Consider the following 16,302-nt stretch of genomic DNA (forward strand, 5'->3'; position numbering starts at 1 on the left):
GCCACTTCGCTCACTGCTGCTGCCACTTTTCTTCACTTCAGTCTTTTGACAGCCAGTTTCTGCAGTCGACGAATGGCATATGTTCATGTTTGCGTCTGCGCGTGACACCACGCTTGTTAATTTAGTTAGTATGCTTATGTTTACAAGCTTATGCGGTCGATAAAACTATTATCCTTAGTTCTTATAGCTGTCCGCTAATTTTCTATCGCAATCGATGCTTCGCCTTTCCAGCGAAACTGAAACTTTTTATTATTATTATTAACATGGTATGACAACATGTTATGCCATTTCTCACGTGCGCTATTATCAAGATCACCAAGTTGTCCGAGGCCGCGTTAATAAAATTGATTCTTTCTTTGAATAATTGTCATCAGTTGTTATATTTCACTTATTGCTCATGGTGGAATTTCTCTTCAATCGTGTGATAAAGCTTCAAATAATGTGGGCGCATTGCTGGAACCGTTCACAAATTATTGTAGGGATGATGGTTGGAACTACATGGCCCCGTGCTGTGGCTCAACAGAATATCTCGTACGCAGGCCATTGTAAGGAAGCTGCTACATGCCAAGAATGGTAAGAAGTAGAAAGTAGTATATGTGAGGGGAGGAACGTGTGGCAACAACGTGTGACATGTGTTAACAGACGCGACGCGAGGCTGACAGAGGAGACGAGAACATTAACGGGGGCAAAGCAAAGCGCAAGCTGGCAGTTTGAGAAGCAGCAACGCTCGTCCTGTGGTCTTCTATCTACGTGTCTGCCTTTTTCACCATGAATGTATCGTATCAACTAGCTTTATTGGTATCTATTCAGTTACCTTAGCTAATCTAACGTGCAATCGTGTTTTTTTCTTTTTTTTTCTTGCCTACAGCGTTAACAGAACAGATAACACTCATGCCGGATCGTGTCGTCCTTCCTCAGAAGACGATCTGTTTTGTTCAAGCTTAAGGGTAAACATGAAGCACTGCGAACGAGTCAGCGCCCTATGCAGCGTGGGCGCGCTCGTTCACCACACAAACCGTCACCAGACAAAGTCGCTGAGCCTGCAAGCCGCTAAAAATGTAACACCACAGAGTCAGCAGGAGCCGGTGAACATTCTAAGTGGCGATTGCCCTCGATGGAATGCTGTACAAGTTAAGAAAAAACCTAGCCACAGAAAGCCTCTCGTCAACTTGGGTCACAGAATATGTGCTACTGGTGCGCGAATTGTGACGTAACAATTCTCAGCGTTCGCAGGCACCACCGCACAAAGCTTTTCGTCTCGGACGTCATGCGCGGATTTCTTAGCAGTGCCACTAGATGGCGCCGCATGTCTAGAAAGCAGCGCGAGGGAGGAGTCCCGTCTCCTCATGACGCGTTTTAAGCGCTCTCATGGCCCGGCGTGCCGTGCATTTTGGAGGCCACACGCAGGCTTCTTGGCCGCTCTGTTAGATGGCGCCGAGTGTTCCCAGGGAAGCGCGAAAGTGGAGTTCCACTGCAGTACGCGCCTCATCCTGTAATGAAGTGTAGCATAGATACGAACTGTATATATGTTTCCGAACAGTCATTCTTGGGAATGATATCAACTTTAAAGATTTATTGTCAAGAGCAAAGGCTTCCAAAGACATTGGTCTGAAGCGTTCCTAACGAGTCACTTATTATTCTTAAGCGAAACTAGCTGCAACAATCATGTCTACAAGATTATTGCCCTTTAGGAAGAGCTTCAGGGAAGGTTTGGTACCACGCTGACACTTTCTTTACTACACCAGGTTTGCCGCTGGAGTTCCCGTGGTCACACAAGTGGATGAAGGAAGCGTTGCAGGCGAAGACGTACGTATCCGGTTAATCGCGTAATAAAGCACCGTTACAATTCTTAGGTTGCGTGGAATGCTCTCGACCCAAGCCGCAGAGCCGCTGAGATATTCGGCTTTCACTTAGGGGGGATGAAGCTTTGTATGAAAATTTCTCCCGACTTTGCTCACCGCAACTGTTGCGGGTCCTGTCTTACCTACTAGCTGACATACAAGAGAGCATTTGTATAATCAGTCTGCCTGTATGAAACACCATCTGGTTGTAACCCGAGAGAGGTGCCAGTATTATGTGAGCTTCGGGCAAATAGACGTGTAGCTGGGTGATGGCGAAATGTTCGCCACGTGGGAAGCGGCCAAAGAATGCCGATGGCGTTTTGAGATGCAACAACGGTCGATTTGTTTCGCCGACTAATGTTGCCCGATGCTAGAGACTGTGTCCGCAGTTTAGGACAGTGTAATCAGCCCTCGCGAAGATGGCGGTACAGAAGTTTTGCAGGTGCGGAAAGCGTTATCCTGCAAAAGTTTGTGCAGAAGTTGAACAGTTCGGCATTTAATTAACCGCTCCACGAAAGCTTAGCTTCACATAGATTTCAACATGCGCATTGAATCTGCATAATAATTTCTCACAAGTTGCGGCACTGAGAATAATAAATATTGCTTATGCCACATAGACACTGCGACAGATAATGTAAGAAAACAGACAGCAAAGCTACGCCTCTGTCAGGCTCAGGCGCCACCCTCTCCAGGGTCTTGGTGGCCACGCCGTTTAGCTCTGTCACCGCTTTGAATCACAGCGGCGGCAGCCACAATACAACTCGGGCGCTGCTAATATGTGGTAGCGACGCAAGGTTAAGAAGCGGTCACATAGGTATTCGGAATAGAGTTCCTAACAAATTTGTCACAACTAAAAACGATAAAGCCGTGTCCGTCCACCAAACATCTACAAGTAAAAAAGAGCGACTTAAAAAATTATAATCCCGTTGCGAATGTTTTCTTGCAACGATTCTTGGTTTGCTCTGCTGTGTTACCGGTTTATAAATTCTAAGATAAGGTGACGTTTAGATCTACATGTCGCTCCTTTATATCTTATTTCTCGTGTGTTGCACAAAACGTTGGTTAGTTGACCGCGTTTTTTCTCTCTCTTGTGTGTTGTCCCTCTTTAAATATTTAAATACTACAACGGCTCACTTCAAATTCCGGGGTGTATGTTGCTTCTGATTCTTCCCTCGTTAGTCCAGCTCGTCTTCATTTCCGCAGCCACTCTTTCGTCTTACTATACTATGAGATCCTTGGCATAATTTTGTTCTTGTCTGTAGTAAATAACACTTAGTCGACAGAAGTTGATAAGCTGCACTTTCTTTACGTGTCACAGTGGACAGGAAGAACTACACAGTCCAATGCTCGACGGAAAAAAGTCTGGTTATGAAGGAGCGTACCTTAATTTAAATGTAGCCTCTGCGATTCCAAAATAAAGAAGTTCTAAGAGAACACATCAACGGCGAATATACAAGTATGCGAATAGCGGAACTGCCTCATTAATAAGGCGTGTATGGAGATGGACAGTGTCTTCTGCCTCTGCGAGGCGACGGCGGTCGCATTTCGATGGGGACGAAATGCAGAAATGAGGCGTACTGTGCTTTGGGTATAGGTTAAAGGAGCCCAGGTGGTTGAAATTAATCATGAGTGCCACACAACGGCGTGCCTCATAATCAGACGCACGTAAAGACGCACGTTTTCGCACGTAAAACCCCTGAGTTGTTTTTTCCGTGCAAGTTTAAGTTGGTGCTCGCAGTAGCGCACAGCTGAGCACAATCTTGCAAATTACTTCCGGGACACAGCAGACGAATGTGATAATGTCTACGACACCGCTAGCGACTCAGTAATACGATCTACCAGAGAGCTACATACAATTCCAAGATCGCAAAATAATCAGCTGCATTTCTTGCCGCAAGCCGCTCTCTGGCTTTCAGTGAACTACACTAACGTCCGAAGTTTGCTTCCTAAACGCTATACAGTTTGTGCTTTTCTATATGATAGTGATTCAGACATAATAGTACTAACGGAGACATGGTTGAGTCTAGAAATCGACAGTAATGAGATAGTGCCAGCAAATAATCTTTAAAAAAATTATAGAAACGACCACATTGATAAGCGCGGTGGGGGTGTAGTTATCGCTATTAAAAAAAAAAAAAACCTTCATTCACATTTTATCGATTCCGGGTCACCTCTCCGGATTCTGTGGGCTGCTTTTCAAGTATCCTCCAGTGCTGTACTCATTGGGGCCTGTTACCGGAGACCGGACTGTAACCATTCCTTTTTGAATTACTTGCGGGATAGTATTACTAAAGCGCTCCAGCTGTGTCCATCCAACCACTTTTATCTTCTTGGTGATTTCAATTTTCCGCTTATCGACTGGGAACATCCGTCATCTCTATAACATGCCTCTCTGCAACTCATAAATCTGCCGTTAGATTTTAACCTCTTCGAAATAGTGAAGGCGCCTACACGCGCTTCCAATATCTTGGACCTGGTTTTCACAAACGCTCCTGGCACAATAATTTTCATTTCAAATATGAGCGGCTATAGTGATCATAACCTCATTCAACTAGATGTTAGCATCATGAAGCCTGCGTCTGGCACTGCAACAAAAGAAATTCGTGATTATAACAGAGCAAATTACGACTCCCAACTAGAAGAATTTTTTTGCCAAGTGCTGCTACGTTCATTTATTTGTCGATCCGTAAACGACAATTCGATACTCTACAGGGAAAAATTAACTGCGTGAGGAGACCGGCACGTCCCGATAGTCTCCATAACTAACGACAAATCCAGCCCTTGGTTCAACACGTCTCTTTGCAAACTAAGGAATAGAAAGGAGCGTTCGTATAGCAGGGCTAGACGCGTGCGCACTGCTGAGGCTTGGCAGATATACGAAGACTGTTTAAAGAATTACTGCTCAGCGATATCTTCCGCAAAAGAAAATTACTAGTCGCAGGACCTACCATCGCTGCTAACGTCCAATACCCTAAAAAATTGGCAATACATATGTCCGACAAGAGATACTAACACCATAACTTTACACGGAACAGATAACATTCCTATTTCTACCGCCGATTGCCGCACCGTATTCAGCATTTTTTTTCATCTGTTTTCGCTGAGGAGGACTTTTCCAATGTTACAACTTTTCCAGAACTTCACGCCGCAACATGAAATCAATTGTTATCACTGTTGAAGGCATTAAATTACTCATTACTAACCTCAAAATATGCACTTCAGCAGGTATTGACAACATTAACTCGAAGATATTAAGGAACACGGTCACTGCCTCAAGCAAGATCTTATACCATATTTTTCAACAATCCCTAGCATGTTGAAAGTTACCCACCGATTGGTTAATAGGAAAATACCAATTTACAAATCCGGAGACGTACAGTCGCCTGACAACTATCGGCCCTTATCTTTAACCTGCATGCGTTGCAAGATGCTTGAGCGCGTACTCGCTTCACACGTATACAACAACCTACAAGCTTACAATTTCTTTTTTTTTTTCTAATCAGCATGGTTTTAGGAAGCGATTTTCCTGTGACACATAATTATTTGAACTAGCGACTGACTTGCATTTCAACGTGAACTGCAAACTTCAAATGGACTGTATCTTTCTTCACTTTTCTAAAGCATTTGACCGCGTGCCCCACTGCCGCTTAATTTCTAAATTATCTGCCCTACGACTTGACTCTTTTTAATTTTATTTCTTTTCGAGAACAGTTTACTGTTGTTAATAATTTCTCTTCCCCGCCTTTTTCTGTTAGCTCTGGTGCGCCGCAAGGCACCGTCCTCGGGCCCTAACTCTTCTTAATCTACATTAACGACTTATCCACCCAGATTACTTCCTGCATCCGCCTTTTTGCCGACGACTGCACAATCTACCATGCTATTCACACAACTGACGATCACTTGGCACTTCAAGCAGATCTTAACCTTATCGCTAACTGGTGTAACAAATGGCTAATGACACTAAACTTTAGAAAGTGCGAGGTAATGTGCTTCAGCCGAAAATGTGTAAATTCTAAATTTTCGTAGCACCTTAATAACACTACGTTTTCCCACACTTCATACAGGTACCTTGGTGTTCTTGTTACAAAGAATCTTTCATGGGTGCCACACATCACTTCTACATGCGCCAAAGCATCATGTTCGTTGGGCTATCTAAGACGCAACTTGCGAAATGCCCCGACAAACATTCGAAAACTCGCTTTCAAACATTCATTCGGACACAGTTTGAATTCGCCTGCTAAATTTGGTCCCCTCATCAAAATTACCTAATCAATATGATAGAAAGGATACAAAATGGAGCACCCCGGTTCATATCATTACTACGGTACAAACGCAAGCATTACACAAATTAAACTAGACCTTCTACTGCCCCCATAGATAGGCGCCGCAACATCGCTCTTCTGTGCTTATTCCATGAATATAATTACACTAATAAACGAACCCGATTGCAACTAAAATTACGCTACTCTTTTTCACGCAGAATACATGATCAGTTCTGTTTCATGAACATATGCGGTAAAACAGATGCATTTAATTCATCTGCACTACTTCGTGCCGTTAATCTCTGGAATGGCCTCCCTGATATCATAGCCTCCATATCAAACCCCGTCACGTTCCGTTGTCAATTGCTCACGCTTTATTCATTTAATACCGTTCACGAATGCCCAGTATAGTGTATCTTATCGTGCATTTTCCAATGATGTACATTATTTTCGTAAGCAGTATTGGTTTTGCGCTGTTAATGGTAACGGGTGTTCGTGTGCCTTCAGTTATTGCTTTGTATTCGCTGTGCCTTAAACATTGTGTGATATGGCAATCTTTTTGCAGCAGTGTTCCTGTTGGAAATTTGTACTTTTTATGTCTTTACCTTGTGAAATGCCCGCCTTGCTTTATGCCCTGCCATAGGGCCTGTTAGGTTCTTTCGAATAAATAAACAAATAACGCTAATCGTAATAATGTTGACAATCATCTTCCTGTTCACTCAGCAGTTGGAGCAGCATACGAGGTGATCAACCAGACTAATATCTCCGGCGTTCATTAATCTATCTATCTATCTATCTATCTATCTATCTATCTATCTATCTATCTATCTATCTATCTATCTATCTATCTATCTATCTATCTATCTATCTATCTATCTATCTATCTATCTATCTATCTATCTATCTATCTATCTATCTATCTATCTATCTATCTATCTATCTATCTATCTATCTATCTATCTATCTATCTATCTATCTATCTATCTATCTATCTATCTATCTATCTATCTATCTATCTATCTATCTATCTATCTATCTATCTATCTATCTATCTATCTATCTATCTATCTATCTATCTATCTATCTATCTATCTATCTATCTATCTATCTATCTATCTATCTATCTATCTATCTATCTATCTATCTATCTATCTATCTATCTATCTATCTATCTATCTATCTATCTATCTATCTATCTATCTATCTATCTATCTATCTATCTATGCATTTGTCGATCTATCCCACGCCATACTCGCGGTGGTGCTGCTTGTGGAAGCAAGCAGCAGTGACTCGTGTTGGCCTCGGAAATGTTAATTTCATTGCGGCACATACCCAGTGGCTCTCGGTAGTCAATGGTCTAAAGGGTAGAGTACAGGGCTGCCAGGGAAACGGGCCCAACCTAACGTCGCGACCAACTTGGGGTACAGCACGTGTGACACTGGGTAGGTGTCGCTTCTCGGTGAAATTTTTTTCACCCCTACTTGGGTCAGTTGGGGGTGAAAGTCGCCGCTCTTAATGAATATGTTTGACGCCAACCGAGTCAGTACGTATACGCGGCTCTTCGATGAACCTCCTTGACGCCAAATAAGACAAATGCCGCGCGCGGGCTTCGCGGAGGTGCCTCTAGATGGCGCACCGTGGGAAGAGAGAAGCGTGACAGAAGAGGCCGGCTTGGAGCACACGACTCATAAATGACAAGCATAGGGGTTGGGATGAAGGTGCGTCGCTACACCGCATCAGCGTTGATGGCCATACTGTTGGCAGCCGTTCGGAGGTGGTCTCTGCCGGAATTATTTGGCGATTGTATATTTCGGTTCAGTTAGGTTAAAAATAGATGAATAAATGGAAGGGCTGTAACAGACACATTTCAGGTGCCGTGGAGGTGCTTACCACTACAAGCTACAAACTAATATTGACATAGTCTAGCAGTAGTGAGTACGTCGCCACAGCATCGATAAAATGGATCACACAACGTTTCATAGAATTGGTATCAGAATGCCATGAACAATTCTCTTCGCCACATTCATAGGATTGAGTGCAAGGCTAGAGATATTTCTCCCCTGCCTTTTACAAGAGTGATCAACGCGCACTGGGTTCAAAGTGACTGCAGCGAGAAATACTGTAGCAAGCTGAACTAGTGAGACCGAGAGCGCTCTGAAGCGGGTGCGACCAGCACGCAATCCCGATGGTGATGGCTTATAACTGCATTCATGACTCACCAATAAAAAGGCAAAGAAGCGCACATTAACACGCATCCAAATGCAGCGCTTTGTGTGTGTGGTCTCGAAAGCGAACTTTTATACCTGATACTTGTTTCACAAGATTCACTAAAATATTTTGCTATATCTTCTGGAATGTTCGCTTGTGCATCGTGCTGGCGTCGCTATTGGCGATGAGGAGTTACGGAGTCGCCATCTGTCGGAAGCGCCTCCCTTGCGTAGTATGAGGGATCACGCAGCGCGCTTCTTATAGGTTTTGCTTACGGCGCTCAATAAAAACACCACACGGCAGCCCTTCTGGACATTTATGTAGGTACTCTCAAAACTAGGGAAGTTTTGGCTGTCGGTACAATATTCTTGGGCGAACTGAAAGCACAGGATCGTTTACAGACGCTATCTCTTTACCGAATACGTATAGTGAACGCCACAGCGCGCGGTCGCCGCGATGGAGTCTGCCGAACCGGCTTCTTGCGTCAAAGGTAGGGAAACACTGGGAGTAAACTATGTGAAATATTTCTTATAGTCGGCTGTCTGTATAACCAAATGGGGCATAACACAATGAAGCCTCAACGCAGCGATCGCACGGTTTCGCAGCCACCGACTGCGCGTCTGCTTGCATGCATGTTCGCGCACAATGTTTTGCTTTCGCTGTGAGCGCGTTTTCGCACCGTGCCGTGAGCTTTAGGCAGCAGCATTTGAGCATTTGACAGTACACTAGCCACCATTGTTGTGTGGACGCTATCAGAACTGTTCAACTTCGACGTCTACGGCGACTGTACCATCGCGACGATTCAATCCTTTTTTGTATTCTAAATTCTCGGACATTTGAATATTATTTCTCAAGTTGAGTCGCACTGTATGTTTATCGGTCTTCTCAGCGCGCGATCTCCCTCTGCTTCTTTTTTGTAATCCAGTACATTAATTCATAACACACACATGACCATATGCCATGCCTTTTTTTAATGTGCGTCTTACCGCCCCCTTTCCTCTCCAGTGAACTTGCCAGTATCTAGCATCAACAAGTTCATAGACCAAACCCTCGTGACATTAGCCGGGCAGTGGGCGCGGCCGAGCGTCTCAGTGCGCGTTTTCTGCTACACACCGAACATCGCGCTGTCCCGGCGCCGTAGCAGAAATCTTCCTCGCGTCTGTGCTTGTTGTACACCCGAGCTGTAGCCGATGGCTGTCTGCCGGTTCTAAGTTTCGCCAACGAAGCTTTACGCAGCTCCTTGCCCTGCGGCTACCTGTGAATAAGGCTGACACTGGGCTACGTTGAGCACGTCCGGCACTGCGGCACCGAGCAGTAGCCTACTATGCTGCACGCCTACAAACGCAGCCACTACCTATTATAATACTTTCAATTGTTGTCAAGCAGACGCCCAAGGCGGTAAAGCCTCACCACTTAATCAGAACCGCGGCGCTGGTGGTACCTTAAGCTTTCGTTTTAAGCTCGCTTCGGCGCTTCCGAAGCAGCCAACCTGCCCCTTGCGTCCACGTGATCCCTCATGTCTCGTCACGCCGACGGTGGCGCCAGCATTTCCAGTGGTGGAGCTCGCCGCGAATACTGATGCTACGCCTAATGAATTGTTTGAGTTCAGAATAGTGCTGCTGTCGTCATCTTCTTTTGTATTTTTCTTGGTGCGTCAGACACTATGATGAATTCTGATACGGTGCTAGAATTTGTGCGCAAGAACAATGAAACCAGCCCACAGTGCTGGTTTGGCGGCTATGGTGTTGCGTTACTAAGCACGAGGTCGCGGAGTCAAATCTCAGCCGCGGCGGCTGCATTTGATTGAGGGCGAGTTGCAAAAAAAAAAAAAAAAAATGAAACGCCTGTATCCTGTGCATTGGGGGCACGTTAAGGATCCCCTGGTGGTAAAAGTTATCCGGAGTCCACCACTACGTCATACCTCCTAGTCAAATTGTGCTTTCGGCACGTAAAATTCCTGAATTCATTCTACAACGAAAACACCGGACAGAAGCAAGGCGCTCTTCGTGTCCGGTATTTGTTTACCTGTTCCTGTCTCGTATTTACGTTGTTCTTGCGGAAAACTTTCAGTATGTTCGAACAACTAGCCGAGTGCAATTTTTTTTCCTTAATGCTGATATCATTATCTGCATGGCGTGCGCTGCATACGTGAACCACTAATCCTATAAGACAAAAAGAAATAACAATCGCGCACAGGACAAAATGCAAGTAGGAGACGTGCTGGACGACTTGTACGGCGAGGCACTGAAAGGGCGAAAGCGGGGCACAATATCGACGCTTCTGGACCACTTCAAGGGCATGCCAGTGTACCTCTCCGTCATCAAGGTGAGAAAAATCAGCGTTAGGCTGTGGTATTGACACTCCTCAGTCATTACGTTTTCTCGCTCGCCCAAAAGCGTCATATCCTCACCTCATAACTGGTTGAGAAATACGCTTCTCCCTTTAATATGACACTGTGTGGTCTTCAATCACGTGCCGCAATATAGAGCGCTCATTCGCTCTTCTGTATACGCAGGGCTGTATGTAATGATCTCAAAGCGTTTATGGCAGAGCTTTAGGCGAAGTCATGGCAACAATTGTTTCATTATTGCAACGTTGACGCAGGGGCGGGCGAAAGAAAGTCTGTGTTCTTGACGAGGTTACCTGCCCCTGTATACTAGGGCGTGACAGGGGACAACGCAACGAAAACAATGTTACCGAGTACTTTATATTGCACAAAACAAAAATACCACGCGAGAGCTAACACCACAAGGAAGCTATTGAAAAGCAGCATGTTCCGCGTGCTTTGCGAGCACGCCCCTAACAGCGGTCGTGTCCTAAGTTCTCTACCTCGTAAGGCGCTTGCGTACATCGAAGTCAACGCACGCTCAGGCTAACTAAAGGTTCGGCCGGCTGCAGACGGACCTTAGAGCAGCGCTGCTATAGTTTGCGCGCAACCAAGGCGGTTTTTGGCCTTTCTCAGAAATATTAGCCCCAACCCGACACATTATTGTTACTGTGCGAGCTTATATGTATGTTGTGTGCCTATGTACCATGAATGAATGCGTCGTTTCAGGTGTGACCTTCGCCACCTGTAGCAGCCTGCTACGGGTATGGCGAGGGAAACGCCCTCTATGCACATTAAAGGCTTTCTCTCTCTCTCTCTCTCTCTGTCTCTCTCTCATTTCCACAGAGCTACCAATCAGACGGTACCCCGTATCCTCCCGTAGCACATCTTCTCAAGAGGCTCCGCATATCGCCACCCCAAGAGAAGAAGCCAGTCGGCGCAACTTCAGAGAGGAACTCGCCGGACTTGTTCCCCGAGTCACCAGGAGCCTCTGGTTTGCCAGTGAATACACCACATGAGAGGTAACAGAAGTTGATTATAGCGACACGTATTCAGCACGAATCAGTCCATCACGGAATTGGACAAAAAAAAAAGACATTTTGCATTACAACAGAACTGTACGCGATCTCAATTGCTTATATTTTTGATGATAGCAGCTGCATTCTGAATATTTGTAATTTTCACTTGTTTTACACAATCTCAGTACTTATGGTTACGCTGTCATTGATCAAGCCATTTGTCGAGCAAATAGATGGAAAAGTAGCATTAGGAAATACTTCAAATAAATTTTGCATCCATAATATTTAGGTAACGAGTACTAGTAATAGTAACTGCTCAGCAGGGCATTGCATAGGGTGAAAACAATTCGCTGAGACCGAATGAATAATTGCGGCAGATGGCTCAGCAAAAGCAAGATTCAACTGCGAACAATGGAATTTATGGCAGACTGTAAACTTTTTTATGAATTTCGTCATTACTCTACAAACAGAAATGCCAATCTACGTTCTCATGCAGACTATAGCGAGGGTAAACCAGCAATGCAAAGAGCCAAGTAAAGCAAATGTCATATCAATGGAAGTGAACCCGGCAGTAAAAAGCACATAACGATAGTGAAGGAAGTAATGCCTCTGCTCTTTGGGAAATAGAATGAACTAGAAAGGCTTTGTCGCTGTCATTGCGGAGTACAATCCATCCATCTCTCTGCATGACATTCATAGATTATGAAAAGGCATTTGATTCCGTAATGACGCCAGCAGCTATGGAGGTATTGCATAATTAGGAGTAAAGGAGGCATACGTGAATATCTTCGGAAATACCTAGAAAGAATACGCAGCTAGCTTGCTTCTCCACAAGAAAAGATGGAAATTGCCTATAAAAGGCTTCGGGAAAGGAAATATGATCTCTACGATGCTATTCACTGCATGCTTAGAAGCAGTAGTCAAGGACTCAGACTGGGAAGGCTGAGGAGTGAGGACCAATGGCGAATATCTCAACAGCCTTCGGTTTGCAGATGCCATTGCCCTGTCCAGCAACACTGGTGATGAATCGCATGAAGTTATTGGGGATCTTAACTGGGAAAGTGTTAGAGTAGTGTTGAAGGTTATCATGCAGAAAAAAAGGTAATGTTCAATAGCCTGACAAGGAAACAAGAATTCCTGATAGCCAGCCACAATATGGAATCTGTGCAGGAGTACATATATCCACATCAATTACTGACAGGCAATCATAATCAGAGAATTAAATGTAGCAAACAATAAGAATGAGTGGGAGGGCATTCGGCAGGTATTATGAAATTCTTACTGGCACTTTACCACTGTCATTGAACAGGAAATTGTACAATCAATACATTCTATCGGTAGTAATATATCATGCGGAAACTTGGAGGTTAACAAAAACGTCCAAGAACAAGTTAAGCACCGCCAAGGGGACATAGAAGAACAAATGTAAGGCGTAATGGTAACAGACAGGAAGAGCAACGGTGGGAATCAGAGAGCCAATGGGGATGTCCGATATTCCAGTTCATATAAAGAGAATAAAAATGGTGCTTGGCAGGCAATGCAACGTGAATTAGAGTTACAGTATAGGTGCCAAGGGAAGCGAAGCGTAGTCGAGGACGGCTGAAAATTAGCTAGAATGACGAAATCGGAAAACCTGCAGGCGCAACTTCGAATAAGTAAGCGCAGGACAGGAGTAATTCAAGATCGCTGGGTGAAGCTTTTGTCCTGCAATGGACATTAAAGTAGGCGGATGATGGTATAGCTGCTGCACGCACCTAAAGAACTACTATCGTATTGGAATTGTTTGTTTGATTTCGAGGCTGAAGAAAGGACTGTTGCATCAGTCAGCTCGCACGTTAAATGTGCAGAATCAATGTCGTGATACACCTTAGTTACTCGATATCAAAAAAAGGAATTCCGCGTGGCAGATATTGTTTTTTACTGCACCTTGACTGAACTTATATTGACTGTGTGAGAAATTATATAAATGTTCGCACCTCCATTTCGCTTTTCAGTGCAGCCTATGCAGCCGTGTACATTGGGAAAACATACGTCGGAAGTGTAAGCATCCGTATTGCATTTTTTCTCTTCTTTGTGAGACAAATTCTGAAAAACTTTTCAGCGTTTCATTTTCGCCCCCGCCAGCGCTTAATTCTAGAAGCTGGTTGGCGTTAGAAAATTAAGTAGAAAGATTTCAAAATTTTTATGTTTGCATGACATCACAGACGCCAAATGGTATAGAGAAAGTGAGTGTTGAGTTCTTAAACCGCGCGGCATTTCTCGCATCTCTCAAATAAATTTTGAGTAAGACCATACAGAAAATCGCAGAAGCAACGCTAATTCTTCCAGGTAGCGCGTAAGAGCGGCGCTGCCGCACGATAGCTTTATGGTCATGGTTCAGCGTTCATCTCTGCTTTTCTTCCCTTCTCCTCCGGCCAGAAGAGATCCAGCAATAGTCTGCAGTTTATGAGCCAGATTTCATAAACCACCAGGTTTATATTCAATCTGTGACATTCTAAATTAACCAAATGCTGACTCAGCATGCAGTGCAGTGATTGAAGTGGGAAAAAAAGTAAATCAAAAGCGTCGCACCACTTCCAGGCGGCAGCTCTCGCGAACTTTCGCATCTCGGTGGTGTCGATGATCAAAGACGGAAAACATTCTAGGCATTGTTGTCGCCGCGAGATGAAAGAAGCGGGTGCCGTTTTAGGCAGAGGTGGTTGCTTCAGTATTCAAGACATACGTAAAACAATTTTGCTTTTCACGCATTTCAGTAAGTCTAAGCTAAGGGTACAGACCATGTCTTTTCAACATGTGCTGAAGCCTACTTATTTCATGTGCCGCTTACATCTTGACTGCTTGCTTCGCTGGCCCAGGCTGGCCACGTCTTGGAGATCGAAAGGGCCATCCGAGATGTTGCCGTCAAGGACACGGACACACATGTGGTGAAGCTGCTTTGTATTTATACAACTAGGATTTCAGTTACAACGTCACTATATCTATAAACGTCAATCATATCAGATAAAAACACTGATAATTTGAGTCGTATTTATCTTAAAAATGAAACGTTCACCTAAAACCATGAATCACTGGTTCTCACAGCCCGCTAATAAATATCTGAAACTGGCACCTCCCATGGTAGCGTAAAATAATCGTTCAAGTTTTAACTGGCACTCTACACATATTTCAGAAAATTTTTCCCGTATTCAGCAAACTATTTTTACTGAAAAAATGCACCCGAGTTTACAATACTCCCTTATGCGAAATTTGAGCGCAGCTCTATACGTGTTTTCATTTGGCGATATATTGGCTGGTGCGTTGCAAACGGAGCGAAGTTTGGCACGACTGCCTTGGTTATCGAGATATCACAAGAGACAGCGTGTGGGTGTCGCTTGGGCGCGATTCACAGCAGCCACCGCAGAGAGACCTCCGCTCATGCAGTGCTTTGTTTCCATACAGACGATGTGCCCTACTATCGCGCCATCACTCACCTACGGTCGCCGCGAAGCCGATTTTAATTAATTAATGGAGGATAAGACATTCACACAATCCTAGCAATTGCTACAAAGCAAACCCGTACGGGTTCCTCGAAAGGAAAGCCTCGCAGTTCAAGAAAAGTTCGTCCTGGTCCGGGACTCGGACCCAGGGATCACCGACTTTCCGGGGCCGCCGCTCTACCATCTGAGCTCACCAGGCAGCTAGCAGATAGCAGGGCGAAGTCGAATTTGTCAACAACTCGAAGCAAAGGAAAGCGTTCGCGATAATATTACTGCGCAAACCCGCAAGGTGGAGAGAATTAGTTAATTAAGAGAAAATGAGACATCCACCTAATCGTAGCAGTTGCTACAAAGGGCACCCATATGAGTTTCTCGAAACAAAAACGCCTCAGATTACGGCGAGGCTTGTCCTTTGTAGGAATTGCTACGATTGGGTGTTTATCTCATTTTCCCTGAAAGGGACACTAAAGACAAATATTACGTCAAGCTAAAGTGATATATTAGTGCTTCAGAATTTCTAAGGCATCAATATTATTGCGAACAGAGCGTTACCAATTAAAAAACTGAGGAAAATGCAGCACATAATTAGAGTGAGTGAGTGAGTGAGTGAGTGAGTGAATGAGTGAGTGAGTGAGTGAGTGAGTGAGTGAGTGAGTGAGTGAGTGAGTGAGTGAGTGAGTGAGTGAGTGAGTGAGTGAGTGAGTGAGTGAGTGAGTGAGTGAGTGAGTCAACTTTTTGCAGGTCCGGCGAGGACGCGAACTCGTCGCGCACCCGGCTAGTCCCACGTCGGGACCATTGTGAGTCTCTAATGATGTGCTCTCCAAAGAGAGTTTTCACATTTGGCGATGGAACTGCAGAGCAAATGATTAGAGACTCATCCCGGGACATTCAACCACTCACCCGATGACGCAGGCAGTGCTGAATTAAATTCTCTCACCAGCACTCAACCACTCGTTGCAAAGGAAAACATAAACATCCTTGTATTGTATTATAAGACGAAAGGCTACTTATCCAGTTCTATTTCATTTTTAGAAAGCAGAACTCATTGAAATTACTTTTGACAACGACGCGGGTGGTCGAAAGGTTTCGTTTTCGCTCGACTCAGCGCCGCCCACGCTTTCGCGTTTCAGTATCGTTATCGCGTAGTGCTGCGCTTGCTTTGCTAGCTCG

The 16,302-nt window shown here is 44.6% G+C and overlaps 1 protein-coding gene across 1 annotated transcript in view; it reads left to right on the forward strand.

Moving 5' to 3' along the window:
- Window positions 1-16,302, forward strand: part of LOC126519136 (uncharacterized) — a 127,906-nt gene that overhangs the window by 62,071 nt on the left and 49,533 nt on the right. Inside the window, exons 10-14 of the mRNA XM_050168740.3 lie at window positions 1,746-1,806; window positions 10,508-10,636; window positions 11,484-11,659; window positions 13,651-13,696; window positions 14,512-14,580. Coding sequence (XP_050024697.1) covers window positions 1,746-1,806; window positions 10,508-10,636; window positions 11,484-11,659; window positions 13,651-13,696; window positions 14,512-14,580 — 481 coding nt within the window. The remainder of the gene's footprint in view (window positions 1-1,745; window positions 1,807-10,507; window positions 10,637-11,483; window positions 11,660-13,650; window positions 13,697-14,511; window positions 14,581-16,302) is intronic.

Source organism: Dermacentor andersoni, chromosome 10, assembly GCF_023375885.2.
Source record: "Dermacentor andersoni chromosome 10, qqDerAnde1_hic_scaffold, whole genome shotgun sequence".
In the NCBI taxonomy this organism is placed as follows: Eukaryota; Metazoa; Arthropoda; class Arachnida; order Ixodida; family Ixodidae; genus Dermacentor; species Dermacentor andersoni.